Source organism: Mobula birostris, chromosome 20, assembly GCF_030028105.1.
Source record: "Mobula birostris isolate sMobBir1 chromosome 20, sMobBir1.hap1, whole genome shotgun sequence".
Lineage (NCBI taxonomy): Eukaryota > Metazoa > Chordata > Chondrichthyes > Myliobatiformes > Myliobatidae > Mobula > Mobula birostris.
In genome coordinates this window covers 14,726,341-14,746,884 of record NC_092389.1, presented here as the reverse complement: position 1 = coordinate 14,746,884, position 20,544 = coordinate 14,726,341, and the positions used below count along the sequence as shown (strand labels likewise).

The 20,544-nt window shown below is 39.5% G+C and overlaps 1 protein-coding gene and 1 long non-coding RNA gene across 3 annotated transcripts in view; one reads left to right on the top strand and one right to left on the bottom strand.

Annotated features, from left to right (window-relative positions):
• Nucleotides 1-2,173: 2,173 nt before the first annotated feature.
• The window catches only part of LOC140185072 (tubulin-specific chaperone cofactor E-like protein), a 140,307-nt gene continuing 121,936 nt past the window's right edge, over nucleotides 2,174-20,544 (top strand). Inside the window, exons 1-3 of one of the 2 annotated variants that reach the window (XM_072238313.1) lie at nucleotides 2,174-2,248; nucleotides 14,093-14,253; nucleotides 16,180-16,312. In XM_072238313.1, coding sequence (XP_072094414.1) covers nucleotides 14,121-14,253; nucleotides 16,180-16,312 — 266 coding nt within the window. In that variant the 5' untranslated portion in view covers nucleotides 2,174-2,248; nucleotides 14,093-14,120. Of the gene's footprint in view, nucleotides 2,249-14,092; nucleotides 14,254-16,179; nucleotides 16,320-20,544 lie in introns of both variants that reach the window. The other variant, XM_072238312.1, reaches the window with a different exon arrangement.
• Nucleotides 16,381-20,544, bottom strand: part of LOC140185075 (uncharacterized) — a 37,609-nt gene continuing 33,445 nt past the window's right edge. The window contains exons 2-3 of the long non-coding RNA XR_011882489.1: nucleotides 19,483-19,624; nucleotides 16,381-17,068 (exon numbers count right to left, since the gene is read on the bottom strand). This is a non-coding gene — a long non-coding RNA (uncharacterized lncRNA). The remainder of the gene's footprint in view (nucleotides 17,069-19,482; nucleotides 19,625-20,544) is intronic.

Sequence of the window (20,544 nt, the reverse complement as noted above, 5' to 3'; positions counted from 1 at the left end):
AGGAACGTTCTACCTTAGCAGGGGGAATACGGGAAAGTTGGTAATCCTACATCTCACAGACTGTCTCAGACTGGCTGTCTGTAGTTATGAGCCAAATTTCAGGGAACTAGCAGAAAGTATTCAGCCCCAGTCATCACACTGAGTGCAACAGTCAATTTTTATTCATTTATTTTTTGTGTTGAAATAAAATTAAATAATGAAACTTAGAATTAAAGGTGTGAAGTATTGTAATATTCTTAAAGAAAGACAGCTATGGCCTGTTTGATATGCTAGTTACAGTGTTTTCTTGTTTGAATTAATTTGAAAGTTTGACAGAAGTATTTGGTGTAATTCAAATACAATTCACCCAAATAAAAGGCCTCAAATTGGAAGTACAATCTGAGCTGTTTTTTCTCTAAACGATTTAGTAGGTAGATCTTGCCTTTCACTGAGGTCGAGGTAGGGGATCTTGGGCTTAAAAAGGTTGGTGACCACTATCCTAAAGGATGGTAAAGCGGCAGGACTTGATGGTATACCTCCAGAGGCACTCAAGAGCAGTATAGACATATCTATTGAAATGATGCACAACATCATAATAAAGATCTGGGAAGCAGAAGAAGTACCCAAGGACTGGAGAACAGGACATCTAGTTAAAATCCCTAAGAAAGGAGATCTCCAGGAATGCAAAAAACTACAGAGGGATAACGCAAACACGAGGAATTCTGCAGATGCTGGAAATTCAAGCAACACACATCAAAGTTGCTGGTGAACACAGCAGGCCAGGCAGCATCTCTAGGAAGAGGTACAGTCGACGTTTTGGGCCGAGACCCTTCGTCAGACCCTTCCTAGAGATGCTGCTTGACCTGCTGCGTTCACCAGCAACTTTGATGTGTGTTACAGAGGGATAATGTTGCTTTCAGTGCCAGGGAAAGTTCTGAGCAGAATCATTTTAGAGAGATTGAAAAATGTAGTGGATGAAAAGCTTAGAGATGAACAAACAGGATTTCAACAAAACAGGTCTTGCACTGATCAGATTACAACTCTTAGGATTATCATTGAATAGTCGCTGGAATGGAACACATCACTGTATGTTAATTTTGTAGATTATGAAAAAGCATTTGACAGCCTGGACAGGGAGACACTGTGGAAACTAATGAGGCATTTTGGGATTCCAGATAAGTTAGCTAACTTGGTAAGGAAGATCCATGAAGATATGGAATGCAGAGTAATCCATATAGATCAGTTGTCAGAGACTTTCAAGGTGAACACTGGGGTACGACAGGGATGCTTACTGTCCCCTTTTCTTTTCCTGCTAGTGGTGGACTGGGTTATGAAGCAAACAACAGAGGGCAAGAAGAATGGAATACAGTGGACATTGTTCAGACAGCTAGATGATCTTGACTTTGCTGATGATTTGGCATTACTGTCATAAAGCCATGCCCAGATACAAGAGAAAACAGATCTTCTAGACTCCACATCGCAGAAAATAGGGCTACACATCCATGTGGGGAAAACAAAATTACTAGAAGTAAATAGAGGAGGGAAGTGTTAACCGATGCCAGGAGAGTGGGAATGACATGGTCACAGCTGGAGAGATATGCACAAGACAGGTTGATCTGGAAAGAGGTTGTTGATGGCCTATGCTCACTTGTGAGTTGAAAGGCAGAAGAGAGATGTCCCTGACCCACGACTTACCACTGTTATTAATTACTTCATAAATTTAGGGACAATTAAGGATGGACAATACAGTGTCAGCCACATCATCACCTCATCAACAAATACATTGCAAGGCTATTTTGGGGATTTTTCAGACTGACTTTGAAATGCCCATCGCAAGGTCAGTCTGCGGAGACCATCATTGATCTGTCTACTTAAAACAATTGGAAAGACATCACTCAACCGATTACCATGGGGAGTGCATTTCAGCAGATTCCAGGGATCAGTAAGTGCACAACGCAACTGGTTGTGGAGGCAGTGGTGGGTAAAGAGGAGGGGGTGTTTGTAACCGGTCACCATGACAAGATTAGATTTTTTTAAAAATGCGCGATCGAACCCCGGTGTTGCCAGCCCGGGAAACCCCTTGCCTTCCGCGGCCTAGCATCCTGACTGTGCCCGGGCCTCTGTTGCTATGGTGATGCCGCGGGCTGGTCTCGTGTAGCTGCTGTTTACGCATATAACGTGTTTCTTGAAGATGATGTGACGTTAGTGCGTAGGCGCGCTCTCGCAGCCGTTGTCGGCAGCAAAACAGGCCTGGAACTGAAGCGGGAGGGTGAGTGGCAGAACTGGTGTGGTGGATACCGGCGGTTGTGGGCAACTCTGAGCACTGCGTCAGGGGTGGGGCGGACACTGACAACACAGTCACCTGTCCGAAGGGTACAGGGTGCAGAGGCCGGGCCACAGTACAGGCCCGAGGAGAGCAGAGGAGGAGGGTGTCAAGTTGTTGCGGAGGGGAGCAAGCCGGGAGAGGGTAGTGGAAGAAGGTCGAGGAGAAATCAAAGAGCAAGGAAGGGTTAAGACTTAAGAGGGAGAGGAGAAGGAGGTCGAAGGATGCTGGGTGGAGCCGGGGGGGGGGGGGGGGGAAGAAGGGTCAAAGTAGATGATGGTCAAGGGGAATATCAAGGAAGGGTTTCCAGATGGAGAGGACAAGGCAAGGAGTCAAACAAGGGTTTAAAGGGAGAGGCAGGAGGTTGGTAAATAGATGGAGTGTGTAACGAAGGACTTGATATGGGAGAGCTTAGTTTGTGGTGAGGATAAGAGATGAGGATTAGGGGAAGAAGATTAGGAAAGCAAAGGGCACTGCACATTTGAAAGTGTGGTAGGGGATGATGTGGTTGGGCATGTGTGGGGGTCTAAATCAGAGACTTAAGACAAAAAATTGATTGCATCCTTACCAATGCTCAAAAACAGTGTAGGATTGCCTTCATCTGTAACATGAGCATGTATGATTGTTTTGTCCTTATGTTTAAAGTCAATTGTGCTTCTAAGTTGCCTTGACCCCCAAATCCCAGTATTCATCAAGATCATATTTTTAAATATTTTTCTAGTATTTTCATTCGTGGGGATATCAAACTAATAAACTTGTAGCTCCTTAGCTAGTGATTAACTTTGTTTTGGAAAAGTCAATTAACTGTCAGTTTATGGGAGCCTCCCCACTGCCCATTCATTTAGGAGGTGTGGGTGCTATTCTCAGCATGGTCATGTCTCTTGTCTATAATCAGCTCTGGCTGGGTATGTGGCCCAAGAGTCATGTAAAGTGTGAGTTTCTAACCCTGTCCAAATGACAATACTATTCTCCTTAATAGTTTTAATAATAACGAACAGACCGAATCCAGTTTGGAACATTAGGTATCATCTAACTGAGAATAGACTGGTGCAAAATACTCGTTTCACTGATCTGCCATAACCTGCCTGTCTTTTTTTTTGACAGTATCTTCTATTTTATTTGCTTTGCCTTGCTTAGCTTATTCCTTTGGTGATACGATTAGATTGCACTGACAGGTGTGGTTACGATGCTGCTGTCATCTGTACCTGAATCTGTCTCTTCCAGTGCGAGAGCTGCAGACTTGATCTCAAGGGCAAAGATACAACTCAGAGTGCGGAAGGAAGTGAAGTCAGTTGGGGGAAAAAAGATTTGCCTGTCATCAAATTAGATTTTCCATCAGGTATTTTGGGTTCTCCACTTCCTTTAGTTTTCAGATCGTCTCCAAATCCTTAGAACAGGCAAGGTCCTGACAAAGGGTCTTGGCCCGAAACGTCGACTACCTCTTCCTAGAGATGCTGCCTGGCCTGCTGCGTTCACCAGCAACTTTGATGTGTGTTGCTTGGATTTCCAGCATCTGCAGAATTCCTTGTGTTTGCGAAAGGAACTGTAATGTCTATTTTCAATATCCACACTTAACACTGGTAGCTGTGATAAATTGAAGTGGAAGAGACAGATATCCCACAGAACACAAAACTGCAATGCTTGCTTCATTTGTGATTCTCAGAGCAATCGACTTGGCACTCTGTTTGACAGAGACCGTAAGTTGTTCAGAAGAGCTGGATTTACACTAATAGTGTCACTATTTACTGATTTTTAAAAAAACAAGTTTAGAAATTGTACTGAGAATTAAAGTCTTATTTACTTGCTGGATGCAAGTAAAGGCTTTTTTATATGGCTGCTAGACTTTGTCCAACACACCCATGTGAATTGGTGTTAGGAAAGGTGGGTAAGCGAGACTTTGAAAGAAGTTTGAAAATTTAAGTAAAGAGTCCTAATGAAGAGAATGGATTTGCTGATCAAAGTAGTCAGAATGTCAAAGTGCCAGACACAATACTATGTGATATCAAGAACTGTTGATTTTAGGAGAGTAGTGGGGGATTAATAGTTCCAAAATCTGTTTGAGAAGCCTGGATTAGGTAGTGTGCTCTGGCAAAGAAGATTTGTTTAACTGTTGAGTCCTTTATTTTGTTGTGCCCTGGTTGCCTTTGGAGACCTGACTCTTGTGCCTGTTAAGTTCTGTTCTGAAGAGAGACTGTAGACTCACAGTGTTAAGATTGTTATCAACAATTCCCTCAATTTGATTGGGATCTGGATGTTACAATGGTAGATTAATATTTCACATTCCCTTTACAGACATCCCACCTCTCCCGGAAGTTCCGGGAGTCTCCCGCATATAAATAGTGGCTCCCTGATGCCCGCAAATTATATACAATATCACGGAAATCAGTTTTTTTGAGAGAGAGAGAGAGAGAGAGAGAGAGAGAGCAAGCAAGCAAGAGAGAAAGAAAGCAAAAGAGAAAGCGTGAGAGAGAGCGAGAGCAAGAGAGAAAGCGAGAGAGAGAGCGCATGCAAGCGAGAGAGAGCAAGCAAGAGCGACCACGAGAGAGGGAGAGAGAGAGCGAGCGGGAGCGCGCCATGGGAGAGAGTTCCAAAAAAAGAAAATATAAAATGTACATCACCCCAGACTACCCTAAAGTGTACCCCTGCCTAATGGGGGTGAAAAATAATGACACTGTTGCTCGCTGCGCTGTTTGCAACAGTGACTTTTGTATTGCCCATGGTGGGTTAAAATGTAAAAGACATGTTGAGGTGAGTTTAACAGGTGTCATTCATTCATTAGCATAGCTAACATTATTTAAACTAGCTGGCTGGCTGCTCAGGAGCTACTCTATTTCAAACATCCCACCTCTCCCGGAAGTCTCCCGCAAATTGATGATGCTACTTCCCTGAAATGAGTTTTTGCAGGGTGGGATGTCTGCCTTTATAAAAAAATAGTTCACATGAAAGTAACCGCTTTCATAAGTAGCTTTTGGGCAAGGGATAAGAGCTTGCACTTTGGACCTTTTGGTTTTTCAGCGGTTGGAGTCAATCACTATTTCCTCTACTGTTGTAGGTTATTGCGAAGGGTTTTCTGTGTAATACTTTCACCTATTTTGTGCTCTCATTTCTCATTGTTTACTGTTCATATTAGGATATAGTTCTTAGTTGTAGTCTGGAAGCTGGCCAGCAGCATTTAAGGATTATAGATTTTGCTGAATGATACTGGTGTTGTATGCCATATCATGTTTTCAGTGGTATGATTCTTTTAACAGGAGCCATTTGCCCTTCAGTTTACCTATTTCACACCAATTTTAATTAATCAGTTCAATATCTAACTTTTTTCAAATAGAAAATCTGTGTTATGGGTAGACATTTGCTGCTTTGCAAATTTTGAGAAGTATCAAGTTTCAAATTCCAAGGCCTGCTCATGACTCTTAAGCTGCTGTTTTCAGGGGTTACTTTGTCAGTCATTGAGTCATAGATAAGTACAGCACAGAAACAAGCCCTTCAGCAGATCTGGTCCATGCCGAATCCATTTAGACTGCCTACTCCCAACAATCTGCACCTGGACCACAGCTCTCCATATCCCTTCTATCCATGTACCTATCCAAACTCCTCTTAAACGTTGAAATCGAGCTTGCATGGACCACTTGTGCTGGCAGCTCATTCCACACTCTGAGTGAAGAAGTTTCCCCTCATGTTCTCCTTAAACTTTTCACCTTTCACCCTCAACTCATGACCTCTGGTTGTAGTCCCACTCAACCACAGCAGAAAAAAGCCTGTTTGCATTTACTCTATCTATACCACTCATCATTTTGTATACTGTAATTTTGTCAGCTATCTAAAGATGGATTTCCTGTTTGTTTTTAACCACAACTTTTTCATTCTTTAACCATCGTCTCCAGTTGTCCTTGATGTGTAACGTCGCCCAGAGCCCAGCAAAGACATTGCTCCAGATTATACTTGAGTGTTAGACTAGGTTCCAGATGTTCCAGAGTGCAAGAGTGATCACCAGTTTTTGGAACATTTGAAGCCTATTGCTTGATCTACATTGTGCATGTGTTTTGAACCATATATTTAGCTACAAGGATCAATGATCAACTTTATTTGCCGTATACATTTACATATACAGTGGATTTGGGTAATTGGGACACATCGAGCCTCAAGTACATTTTGGCCCAATTAAGTGGCTGTCCCAACTAGCTGAAGTTTCATGGAAAGAGTTGTAAAAGTATAAAAAAAAGACAAACTAAGTAACAAATAATGTATTTACATGAAATACAGAACAAATTAGAACACTACCAATGCTACTACTGTGCTATAAAACTGTGTATTAATTCCTAAAGCTTACCAATGGAGGAATTCATCCACGTCACATTCTTTTGACTGCAAATGAACAAAATCAGTGCAGATAATGGACTGCTTTTATGCAATACTTTCAATTGCATCCTCCAAATCTTCATTTACATTGTAATATTCTATATAATTGTCATTACTTTCAAATACTTTGTAGTTTCTAACTTGTTGAAGTAGTGAAATTGTTTCATTTTCACTCCCAGCCATTTCTAGCACCTCAAAGCCTGAATGCTTAAAACCACAGTGAGCAAAACAGTTCTGAATTGTCTTGCTTCTTGTTTCCTGCCAGCTATTAGTGACAAAAATCACTTCTTTTTGGACACAACACGTGCAGCTGACACTATTTTAAAAACTGCTGAAGGATTTCGGCCCGAAACGCCGACTGCCTGGCCTGCTGAGTTCCTCCAGCATTTTATGTGTGTTGCTTAGATTTCCAGCATCTGAGAATTTTCCCTTGTTTGCTATTTAAAAACTGTTTGCTCAAGGCACAGTGTTGTATCTAACAGCCATGCAAGTGCATGCAATTTACAGTGAGAAACTGTTCGACAACAGTCTCCTGCTTCAATTAAGCAGCATAGTATTCCAAATAAACAAAGGGAATCCCAGCTATTTTCTTGATTAATTTTTGTTCTTTAAGAGTTGTCCCAAATAAGTGCCTGTCTCGATTAACTGGCCCAATTAACTGGAATCTATTGTATTAGGAATTTGCTGCAGAATGTAGGTCAAGGCATGATATGCAGCAAAAAATAATTTTCAACAATTATAAAGAATAAAAAAATTATATTAAAAAATAAAGTAAGGAATAAAATGGGCATAAATATCAGCATGTATTTACAATGTAAACAGTGTTGTAAAGTGTTTACAGTGCAGTGACAGGGGTAATAGATGGGGGGGGGCAGGAACTGATTGATCCGGCTAACTACCTGGGGAACAAGCTTTTAAGATGGCATGAACACAGACCAGAACACATTCCACACAATCAAGAAAGCTCACCATGCCTCTATGAGGAGGCTGAAGAGAGCTGGACTGTGCACATCTACACTTGCGTCCTTCTACAGATGCACAGTAACAAGCATCCTAACAAGCTTCATCACTGAATGGTATGGAAACTGCACTGCAGTGGAATGGAAGGCTCTAAATGGGTAGTCAAAGCTACCCATAATTTAGCACTTTTACCCAAATATTGGGTAAAAGTCCAGAACGAGGGGTCACAGTTTGAGGATAAAGGGGAAGCCTTTTAGGACCGAGATGAGGAAAAACTTCTTCACACAGAGAGTGGTGAATCTGTGGAATTCTCTGCCACAGGAAACAGTTGAGGCCAGTTCATTGGCTATATTTAAGAGGGAGTTAGATATGGCCCTTGTGGCTCAAGGGATCAGGGGGTATGGAGAGAAGGCAGGTACAGGGTTCTGAGTTGGATGATCAGCCATGATCATACTGAATGGCGGTGCAGGTTCGAAGGGCCGAATGGCCTACTCCTGCACCTATTTTCTATATTTCTATTCTTATCCTGATTAATAATTACCTTAAAACCTGCAGAATTATGGTCACTGGTCCAAAAATGCACCTCCACTGAAATGTCAAGTACTTCAAAACCTCGCCAGAGTTATTACCCACTGTCTTGTAAATTGTCTCAAGAAACCCTCTGGATGAGTCTACCAATTCTGCTCCATCTGAGCCCTAGCACTAAGAGTTCCAGTGAATATTAGGGAAGCTAAAATAAGCTAATGTGGCCGAAAGAATAGCTGCAGTGTAGTGATTGCACTATTCTTACTCTTGGACCTCTACCCATATGGCCTCAGTGGATGAACCATCCAAGATGTCCTCTCTCGTTCAGCTGTGACATTGTCCCTGATTTGGTAATGCACACCCCCTCCAAACTTTCATATTTCTCTATCAAGTCTGAAACTTTTAATCGCTGAGACAATGAGCTGCCAGTACTGCCCTTCTCTAAACCCAGTTTCTATGATGCCTCCAATATCTTAGTTCCATGTATTAACCCAGGCTTTAAGGACATCTGCCTAACATGTTGTGCTACTTTCATTAAAATATCCAATTCTGCTTGTCAGTCCCATTGTGCTCGTTAACTTGGCCCTGCCTGATTGTTCCTGTTATGCACTTTCTTGACCTTCTCGAGGGGACATAATTTTAAGGTGATTGGAGGAAAGTATAGGGGATATGTCAGGTACATTTTTTAGAGTGGTGAGTGTGTAGAATGCCTTGCCAGAGTGATGGTAGAGACATTACAACATTTAAGAAACTCTTAGATAGGCACATGGATGATAGTGAAATGGAGGGCAATGTAGGAGGGAAGGGTTAGATTGATCTTAGTGTAGGTTAAAAGGTCAGCACCTCATCATAGGCTGAGGGACCAGTACTGTGCTGTAATGTTCTATGTGCTGCTCTAATTTACAATCCCCTGTCGCACTAATTTAAGCCCTCCCAAGAAAACCTTCCTGCAAGGATATAAATGAACCTCTAGTTTAGATGCAACCTGTACTTGGAAGAGAGTCCACTGATCCACTTGTCTGAAGCCCACCCTCTACACCAGCTCTTTAGTCACACCTTCAGCTGTACTACTTACTATGCTAACATGTGATGTAGCAAATAATATCATTGGCTATTTTTGATTAATCTATGCCTATTGAAATGAAGGTTTATAGTTCCCTCAACATTAATTTCAAAAAAAAATTCCACTAAATTTTAATTGGACTATAATTATTCAGTTATCCCTTTCTCTTTTATTTGAATGTTGCAAGCCTGCTGTAGTCAGGGATAGTAGAAAAATTGTAGAACCAGAAGCTCTATAATTTCTTCCTGTGTATTTTTTTAAACATCCTGCTATATGTTATATTTAGGGCTAGTGCTTTATCCACTTTTAAATGTCATCCTCCTTAATACTACTTCTGCTATATAATTATTGTGTATTTAATATTTCAGTAATATTTGAGTAATATTGTAAGTATTGTTTGATTAAGCTTGTTCATTTAAATAATTCATTATGGGTTATATGCAAAAATACATGAATTGCATATGTCATGGCACTATCACATGAAGTAAAGAACAAACTAAGACTCTTATCTCTTGGGCTCCTGTCTTTTGCTTTCAATTGCTTTTTATGGTTTGGAGTTACAAAACATAACAGTGGTCATGAGATATTTTAAAAGCGAACCAGAGGCAAGTACCTACCTCTTGAAGTGCAGGAAGACATAGAAGTTTTTTTTAAAGTGCAGCAAGGAGAGGTTGATTTAAAAGAAAAGCACAGCACTTTTTTTTCTTCAGAGCAGCACCTTTTCTCTGCAAAAGGAAAGACGTTCAAGTTTTTTAAAAAGGCAAAATCGGATTGAGTTCACGGGTTCATAAAAATGCAGAAATAGCTAGTTATATCGGAAAGGTTGATACATTTAATTACATGACAGGTAAGTGAATTTTGTATACTGAACAGATTAAGCAGGTATATTTTGAAGCAAATGAAATAGCCAATGAGAAGTGAATACCAATTTTACTGAGTGATTTGGATTTAAAGGCATACAGTTTGCTTTGAAGTTTAACCACTCCAATCAAACCAGCTGAAATGAGCTATGCTGGTGTCATGAAAGTAATGCAGGAATGTTTAGAACCGGGACCATTGTTTATTGCAGAACACTTTAGGTTTCATAAGCAGAATCAAAAGCAAGAGGAATCCATTTCAGCATACGTGGCTGAATTGAAAAGACTGAGCATTGTCAGTTTGATAATGGGCCTAGTAATGCACTGAGAGATTATTTAGTTTGTAGAATCTTCCAAGAAAGCTTTCAGAAATGGCTCCTAACTAAAACACAACTTAGATGTAAAAGAACATTTGAAATAGCTGTATCAATGAAAACAGCAGACAGGCGCAATTGAGTTGCAGTCAGGAATGAAAATTAGCGTGAATGATATTGTAACGTCTAAGCAGAAACTGGCCTGGCTAAACAAAATGTGTTACTGTTATGTCAGGGGCTCATGAGACCAATGCAAGTTTAAAAGCAAAACTTGCAGAAAATGCAAAACACATACAAAGAGCATGTCAGACAGACAAAAATAAATGGAATGTACAGGGTAAAGAAAAATATTAAAAAGTTAAGTTACTATTTCAGAAAGAGCACTAATGTGCATGCTGTTGATGAGAAATCTGATAATGAAGAGAGGGCTGAGTAGTTTTGAGATTTACAATGTGACAACTAACAATAGGCAAGCAATATGGCTTACACTGGAAGTGAACAACAAATTAATTAAAATGGAATTGGACATTGGCTTAGCTGTTAGTCATTCCACAAAGTTAGTTTGAACGGCATTACAAAGGTGCTAAACTGAAGCCTGCAGATATTCAACTAAGAACTTATACTGGAGAGAAGATAACTCCTGTGGGAATGACATTCATAACCGTGAAATACAATAACTAACAAGCCACATTGAGTTTGTATGTGGTAAAAACAGGAGGGCCAGCATTGTGAAGACATGATTAGCTGAAACAACTACAACTTGATTGGAGATCCATCCACAATTTGCATACCACATCTCTTACTGTGAAGCCATCTGAAAGCAAATTAACAAAGATACTGCATGACGACACAACTGTCTCCATGCTGAACACCGTGAATTGTGGCACAACAGAGGACAAATGGGTGTTGGTGCCAATCTCAGTGCCTCTGGTTGGAAAACATATTGGACCAAGGAAGGACCATGCTGCTCAGAGGAATCATGAACGTGACGAAAGCACTGGTCTGACTACAAGAGTTTTCGCAGGCAAAATCTCCGAGAAAGCGTCTGATATGTTAATCAGGCAGTTACTTGCAAAATGTGGCTTGTTTTTAAGCTGGAAGAGAGTTCAGGGAGCTTCAGGAAAGTTGCAAGCATTCGGCTTTTGTGAATCTAAAGAGCCAGAATCTACTCTGCATGCATTAGGTTATTGCATGAGCTTCAAGTGGGAGGCAAAAGCTGCTTGTAAAAGTAGATGCAAAGACCACACTCCAGCTGGATGAATGGAAGGCCAAAAAGAAAGGAGTCAATAGAGATACAAAAACAGTGGAGTTGTTAGATGATGTGGATGAGGAAACCAAGAAGAGAGATCAGATCGTAAAGGGAGCAACAGGAAGGATGAATAAGAGAATATTTCAGTGATCTAAATACCCAAGATCAAGATGCACATCCTAAAAAGATGAAAAAGGACAAGGAAGTTTTACAGAGCTGTCAGAACAGGTTCCTGCAGTCATAGAGTCAACTTGTACAACCACCATGGAAGAGGCCCCAGAGCCACAGCCACAAGTCTCTCCTGCCAAGCAGTGTGACCCCTCCCCCCTTTCTTGTCAAGAAAGACATTATCCCACAAGAGTAAGAAATCCTCCACAGGGATGAAATCTTTAGACCTGAAAGGGACAATTAAAACATTTACTATGCTGTGGATGTCTGTACATAGCAGTTGTATTATATAGTATACTGTCTATACAGTTGAGATTCATTCAACATTGAGTTGGAGTTTATAGCTAAGCAGGAAGGAGTGTTGTGTATTTAATGTTTTAGAGACATTAGAGTAAAAGTAAATATTGTTTGGTTAAGTATTCTTGTTTGTTTAAATAATTCATTACAGGTTATATGTAAAAATAAGTGAATTGCGTATGCCACAGCACTACCACGTGATATGTGCATGCCTCGCTTAAAGTAAAGAACAAACTAAGATTCACATCTCTTGGGGCCCCCCTCTTTCGCCTTCAATTAGATTTTGTGTTTTGGAGTTATAAAATGTTAACAGTTATCCCACCCAATATTTCAAATATATTCTGAGCATTTTCTGAAGATTTGAAATCAAGTAATTTGGGAAAATCGAATAGCCCTGTACATACATTTCATGATGCACATTATACATAGCGGATGAGTGTAGTTATTAACCATATTTTCCTTATAATGTCACAGGAGTGTGTATGCCTACCTTGTATGATGATGTATGTGTAAAGGTGGATTTATTGAATCTTTAACTTATTATTTTTAACCCACAGAAAAATGTCAGATTCAATTTAATTGGTTTATGGAATTCAAAAGAAATTCTAAATGTTGCATTTGTTCAATATTTACTTGATAATCTGGCAAATAAATGGAACCAGAGGCCTTAATTGTTAAAAGAACTGTTCACCTTAGCCCACCAATGAATTCCAGAATTGTTTCACACGTCTTGAAGACCATCTAATAGGTACTATGTAACTGCAAGTTCTTAATCTTCAACTTTTTGTGGGAAAAATGTCAGTACCTCCTTATTCCCACAGAAGGAAAATTGTTCTACATTTTGTAAGTGAAAAATCTTTCCTATAAATTAAAGGTGCATTCGATGTTCAAGATTCAAGATTGTTTCTTAACATTCATAGGTACACAAGTGTAAAGGAGATCCGATGCAGCATAAAGAACATGAGATTTATACTGATTATATGCACATCAAGTGACACTAGGGTGCAGGATTATCTGTACACAAGATGATTCTTACAGGAAATGATAAAGTAGAGGTGGGGTAGGTTAATGGGTGGAGGCATAGATCCGTTTGACAACTTTGGGGAAGTAACTGGTTTTGAGTCTGGTGATCTTGGTGTGGGTGTTGTGCAGTCTCTTCCCTGATGGGAGTGAGACAAACTCTTATCAATGGTTAATGATCTGTATTTGTAGAATTCCATATCTTTAGGTTTTGACTTTTTTAAAATCATAATTAAATATCTTGTAATCTATTAATTTGGCCAATAAGATGTCTCCCCCCCCCCTCCCCTCCCCAATGTTAAAGGTCTAGGTTTGTGTGGGTTGTATGTATTTTGTCATTGATGTTGGGTTGCTCGGTTCATTTTACTCTGTGTGACTTCCACTCTCAGGGTCCAAGTACATTCACCATTTCTGGTCATGTGGTTCTCAAAGCTTTTATGCTGCAGGATTCATCAGCATGCAAGCTTTCTTTTGCAAGAGATTTTATAGCATGCTGAATAAGTGAAAAAAATCCTGTAATAGAAAAGTGTCGTGCAAATATGAAAAGCATGATAAAGAAATATTGTTGTTCAAAATGTTAGAAATACGAATGACTGAGCTAACTGGAATTATTTTTTTACTTTCTTTAGACTGAGTGAAATAATTAATTGATGTTAATAAATTATTTCTGTTCATTTAATGAAGTTAAATTCCAATATTCATTTACACCCAAGAATATCCTGCAGGTTACAGAAGGGAAAATTCATTCGGCAGTGAGGTTTAGGACCTATTCTAAGCTTCAGTTAGACAATCTTGCATAATCTCTATCAACCTCAATAAATTGTCTAATTTCTGTGGTTGTCATCAGTGTTTTATGTGCACGATTCAAGTGCGAAAGTAGATTAAGCACAAATTCGTCTTATTTTAATACTTTGCTTCTATTCCACCTAACAATTTAGCCAAAAGTAATGTAACCAAGAGGCATTTTTGGCTCCACAGTCTGCAGACTGCTCTCGATAATTGGAAGATGAGTGACACACACGGGCGTAGCTTTGTTGAGGTTATTTGTGAGAAGTATAGCCCAGAAAACTTCCCATATCGACGAGGAATGGGTATTGGCATCCACGTCTCTGTTGGGCCCGAGGGTTCACCTGTGAAAGGTGAGTGAGCCTTTACATTTGCCCCAAAATTCGGCTTATGCTTGTTTTCATACTGAGTATGATCCATTTACAACTTCTGAGATCCTGCAATTAAGTAGTAATTGGTGAATTGTAAACCATGAGATTGTTCACATTTTTAATGTGTCCCAGACTTTCAAACTGTTAATCATACGTGCATCAAGGCTCTGATAAACTTCAGAGCACAAACTTGCCATTTTTTAAAATATGATTTTTCTAATAATTGAGTGGATCATCAAGGTTGAATCTTGATCCAGTTTGTATAAAAAAAAATCAACCCTTGCAGGTATGATACTGTGGGAAAGGCCCTGTAATGGCCACCTTTAAGTTTTAGTTATAAAAATACAAATTATGTTAAGCACACTTCTAATTGTTTTTAGTATTTGTTAAATAAAAGCTTACCAACCTTAATAACACACACAAAATGCTGGAGGAACTCAGCAGATCAGGCAGCATCTATAGAGAAAAATAAACATTGCCAAGACCTCGGCCTGAAACATCAACTGTTTATTTCCCCTCCATAACTGCTGCATGACCTGCTGAATTCCTCTGGTGTTGCTCTAGATTTCCAGCATCTTCAGAATCTTTTGTGTTTTTGACTTGCCAACCTTAACGCTGATTTAATGTCCATGTTCAGTACCTGTTGGTTAGAGAATTATGCTGATGAAACATTGCCAATGATGGTGATTCCTCAGTGGCTTGAATGTCAGATTCTGAACTTCATGGTAGTCCAAGTCTACATGGTATAGCCTAGGAGAGTTTTAATTCATGCGTGTGGTTTGGTTGATATACACTCTGGCCACTTTATTGGGTACATTTGCTTGTTAATGCAAATATCTAATAAATCAGTCATGCAGCAGCAACTCAATCCATAAAAGACACAAGAGGTACTGCAGATGCTGGATGTCTAGAGCAATACTCACAATGTGCTGGAGGAGTTCAGCAGGTCAGGTAGCATGAAGGATCTCGGCCTGAAACGTCAACTGTTTATTCCCATCTATAGATGCTGCCTGGCCCGCTGAGCTCCTGCAGCACTTTGTGTGTATTGCTCAATGCATAAAATTATGCAGATATGGTCATGAGGTTTTGTTGTTGTTCAGACAAAACATCAGAATGGGGAAGAAATGTTACCTGAGTGACTTTGATCGTGGAATGATTGTTGGTGACATATGGGTGGGGTGGGGTTGAGTCACTCAAACTGTTGATCTCCTGGGATTTTCACACACAACAGTCTCTAGAGTTTACAGAGAATGGAGTAACACCAAGAAGCATCCAGTGAGTTTGGTTCTGTGGGTGAAATGCCTTGTTAATGAGAGAGGTCAGAGGAAAATGGCCAGACTGGTTCATGCTTACAGGGAGAAAACAGTAACCCAAATAACCACACATAACAATAGTGGTGTGCAGACAAGCATCTGAACACACAGCACGTCGAATCTTAAAGTGGATGGGCTACATACAGCAGCAGAAGACCTCGAGATGCACTCAGTGGCCACTTTATTAGGTACAGGACATACTTAATAAAGTAGCCACTAAGTACATATAATTAGTAAGCTTGTCATCAGAGATTACTTTAACTGACCATCATATAGCAAATTCAGCATTTTAATATTCAAAATCAATGAAGTTAACATAAATCTGTCTGGATTCTTGCTTGCAAGCATATTGATCCTTCTATACTTGGGTTCCCTGAATGTATTGTGGTTTTGAACTAAGGAATTATTTCCTTTCACACAGACTTGGGTATCTGAAAAGCCATAAGTTGATTATCAATAGAGCAATGTCCTCATTCTCATTGATTGCCTGTATGGGGAAAATTTTGCAAACAGAAATACAAAATAAATATCGGTTACAGCTGGTTGCCTACATTCACCTTTCTTCAGAATTAAGCTAAATATATGTTTTCTTTAGCTCGTCTAAACCTTCCTGCTGTCCTCGTGCTGGATGGTTGCGGAATTAACAGAGCCGGAGAGGAGAGTGACATTGCTGCCTTCTGCTCGCACGTTTCTGAACTCGACTTGTCCGATAATAATCTACAAGACTGGTACGAGGTAAATAGGTTATGACCAAGAGTTGCAAAGTACAGATGGTAGGTTCTACACTCCAATTCTAAGTGCTGCTGTGTCATTTTAACACCATTTCACTAACGAGGTATAAGAACACTAAAAAGCTTTATTTCTGAAATTGATTTGTTTTTCCTCCATTTCATTTATTATGTAAATAATTATCTTCTGTATCAGTTTTCCCTGCTTTTTCCCTCTTACAGTCATTGACTTGATGATATGTAATTCCAAGGCAGTGGTTATCATACAAAACAGAATGTAGTTGATTCTAGTTAATTGGAACATATTGGAACCATTTTAGCCCAATTAGCCAGAGTTTCATAGAAATAATTAAAATGGAATAAAAAAGATAAACTGCTGTTTAACTGAGTAACAAATTATGTATTTAAATGAAATACAAAATAAGTTAGAACATTACCAGTACTACTACAGTACTATAAACAGTGTATTAGTTCCTAGTAGTTGTTGATTGAGGAATTCATCCAGTGTACGCTGCCATGTTCTTTTGGTTGACTATAAATGAACAAAATCAGCACGGACACCTGGTGCAGATAATGGACTGCCTTCGTACAGTGCTTTCAACAATTGCATCCTCCATATCTTCACCTTCATTGTAATATTCAAAATGATTGTTGATATCTTCATACTCTTCCTAGTTTCTAATTTGTTGAAGTAGTGAAATCATTTCCTTTTCACTCCCAGCCGTTTGTGGCATCTCCAAGCCTGAATGCTTGAAACTGCAATGAACAAAACAGTTCTGAATTATCTTACTGCTTATTTCTTGCCAACTATCAGTGACAAAAATTACTGTTTTTTTTAACACACACACACAAACTGACATTTTTTAAAAAACTGTTCGCTCTAAGCTCAGTGTAGTGTCTAATGGCCACACAAGTGTACACAACTGACACTAGTTAGAATCTGTTCGGCAACAGCCTCCTGTCCCATTTAAGCAGCATAGTGTCCCAAATAAATGAAGGGAATCCCAGTTAGTTTCACAATTTGGTTTTGTTCTGTATGAGTTGTCCCAGATAAGTGGCTGCCCCGATTAACCAATGGCCCAATTAACTGGAATCCACTGTATTATGGAAAGTTGATCAAGATCAGTCGGCATTTCAGGAGAAAATCAGCAAGTTAACTTTTCTTCTCGTACTTCTCTCAGTAAATGTTGTCCAACAATTTGACTGTATGGCTGCATCACAAATAATCTTAGTTTTGTCTTCTGATGAAGACAAAGTTTTGTCACTAATCCTTTCGAGCAGAGATCACTGTCAGATGGAAGTATGTGCTTTGAGATTTTTCTCTTCAGGTACGGGTTGTGAAGTGAGTTTTAGTAATTCTTTCAGTGCTGTATTTCAGGCCAGTTAACCATCTGATTAGAAATGGTCTCAGGGACTGAGTTTTATGTGACTCAAGTACATAAAGTGTAAACTTGTTCAAACATCAAAAAGCTCATAAGTGAAGTCTCTGTTACCTCTTCAAAGCAACCTTTAAAAATAATAGCTAATGGAGAGCAATATATAAGGTAAGAGCAAAACCAAAATAATTGGGCTTGCCGATGTGTTGTATTGAATGTTAAGTTTTCATTGTATCAATTCTTCATTCTCCTGGCAGCTGGTTTCTTAGTCACTCAGTAACCAATGGAAATACAGCTTACATGGGAAATATCCAATACAATTGGCCAACACATGCAAAAAAAAATTTGAGAAGTATTCAGCCTCTACTGCAAGTACAGAGAACTAACAACTGAAATGTTTAGGCACCAAGCATGTTTCTTATAAGATTTTTTTTACATGACATGAAGAGTGCAGAAAAGTTTCGGTTATTTTCCTCAATTTGTACAAATGTTATAATATTAAACTAAAAAAAAATGTAAAATTGCAGATGAGGTTTTCAAGCCTCTTCAAAACTTGTATCTGAAAATTAAAGGTGTATCCCTGCTACTTTTAGGAGTAGGCATCAGATTAGCAATGCATACTGATCAGTTGAGAAGAAAGATATTCTGGTCAGGGAATAGCTGCCATGATTGTGAGTTAATGTTGAGTATCTTTCTATTATTCATTATGGGATTCAGGATGGTGGTAGCAAAAGGGAGCATCTATTGTTGATCCTTATTTGCCCTGGTCCATTTTACAGACGTCACAGTGTGCATGTTGTGGAGGAAGTGAATATTTAGCATGGTGAATTGTGCATGCATTTGCAAGCTACTTTGTTCCTGGATGGTGTTGAGACAAATGTAGAATATTCTTTCGGTTTCCTGATTTGTGCCTTGAAGGTGATAGAAACTCTTTGGGTTATAGGGCCAACGTATATAGGGAAGTGCAACAGCAGAAGTCAACTATAAATGTATCGTTAAGTATAGCCCCATCCAATGTTTTCCAGGGCACATGCTGACATATAGCCACACACGATGCAGTAACTTTGCTTCAAAACCTGGATGTCAGTGTAAGTATCACTATTACTGCCAGAATGGTCAAGTTAACTTTCTATCAACAGTTAATTCCTCTCGCCCCCCCCCCCCCCCCGTACCACTCACCTTCAATCAGCAATTTGATTGTCAATAACCTGTACTGGTAATGTTATTGAACATCAGGGGAAAATGGTTAAAGACATTGTAGATGTTATTTGCCACATCAATCCATCCCAGATCTAGGTGTCTTGTGGAAATATTTGAGAAGGTGTGAATGCAGTGTTGGCCCTGCCACTTCTGGTTATTGATTGGAGGAAGCAGATAAATGGCTTGAGCTTTGTGGGAAAATATTATCAGTTCCAAGTAGAACTGCTGCCTTTTCCCTTTGTAAGTCACAGCGAGTTTGAGACTTCTACACTGATGTACAGTATGTGAGTTAACGGGTAATGGTGATTCTATAGTTGCATTTCACTATTGGACCACAGACGATCATGAAGGCTGGAATTTCTGGCAGATTCCCAGCAATTACATCTGAGCAACCTGTGCTAGTTTGGACATGCTCCAAAAAAACACATCCATTCATTTCAACAAGAGAAATAATGGCATGGGACCAAAGTAACTCTTAGTTAATTTACTGTTCCTTTTATTTAATTTTTCCATTTATTATCTTTCAAATACCTTTTACAACCACTGAGCTTCACCAACTGTCAAATTTTTTCAGAGTTTCTATAAAAGACTTGCCGGCTGGTGGCGTAGTGGCATCAGCGCCGGACTTCAGAGCAAGGGCTCCTGAGTTCGAATCCAGCTGGCTCCCTTGCACGCTTTCCATCCGTGCTGGGTTGGGCGTCGAGCTAGCAACTCAGCCTCATAAAAATAAAGCCTGCTAAAAAAAAAAGACAACGCTGTCATGACGGTGTCCCAATGACTCCACTCGGAGTTAAGGGTTTTCTTCTTCTTCTTCTTCTTCTAGAAAAGACTTATCCTACCCACTCTATTCGTTGACTCCCAGATAATAGTTTTACTTTGCAGAAGGTATCATTTGGGTATATAGTTTTGCCACTGAGGTTTGTGAAGTACTTGCTGGAAAATTACTGCTGACTGGAATATTTCGACCAATAAAGCATCTGAAGATGGGATTAGTATAGCATGCTGAGAAACTCCAGCAATGATACACTGATTATTCTGCAGCCGTCAATGGCTGAAGGGCCCAAAAAGCCTTCTGTCTTTCTTTGGGCTAGGAATGACTGCAGCCTTTGTAGAATTTTCCATTTGATTTCTGTCAAGGCATGTTTTCTCATCTCATTTCTGGAATTCAATTCTCATAACCTTTGGATCAAAATGTCTAGCATTGAATGGACTAGAAATTAGAAGTTCAAATTAACAAGGGAATTTATAAATGAAGAATACAAGCTTGTGAAAAGTATCCAATGTGAAATTCCTGAAATATTTAACTGTTGTATTACAGCTATGTTCCTGGAAGTCACAAGATGAATTGCTAGTATTTCTGTTTTTAAAAAAACTCACTGTGGTAGGTGTTTACTGAAGAGATTGAGCTTGGCAAATGAGGCTCCTTGCTAGAGCAGTTCCTATTATGGATGTTTCTCAGACTGTAATCATACCAAGTCCCAGAGGACTGGAAAATAGCAATGTAAAACCCATTTTCAAAATAAAGGAGGGAGTTCAGCTATCAAAACAAATCTTTAAGCCTTGTATCTCCAGGGTAAATAGGATTTTAAAGCATGTGGGGAAATTAATAAAGGGCAATCCATTGTAGATGTTTGCTACCTGAATTCCAGGAATGTG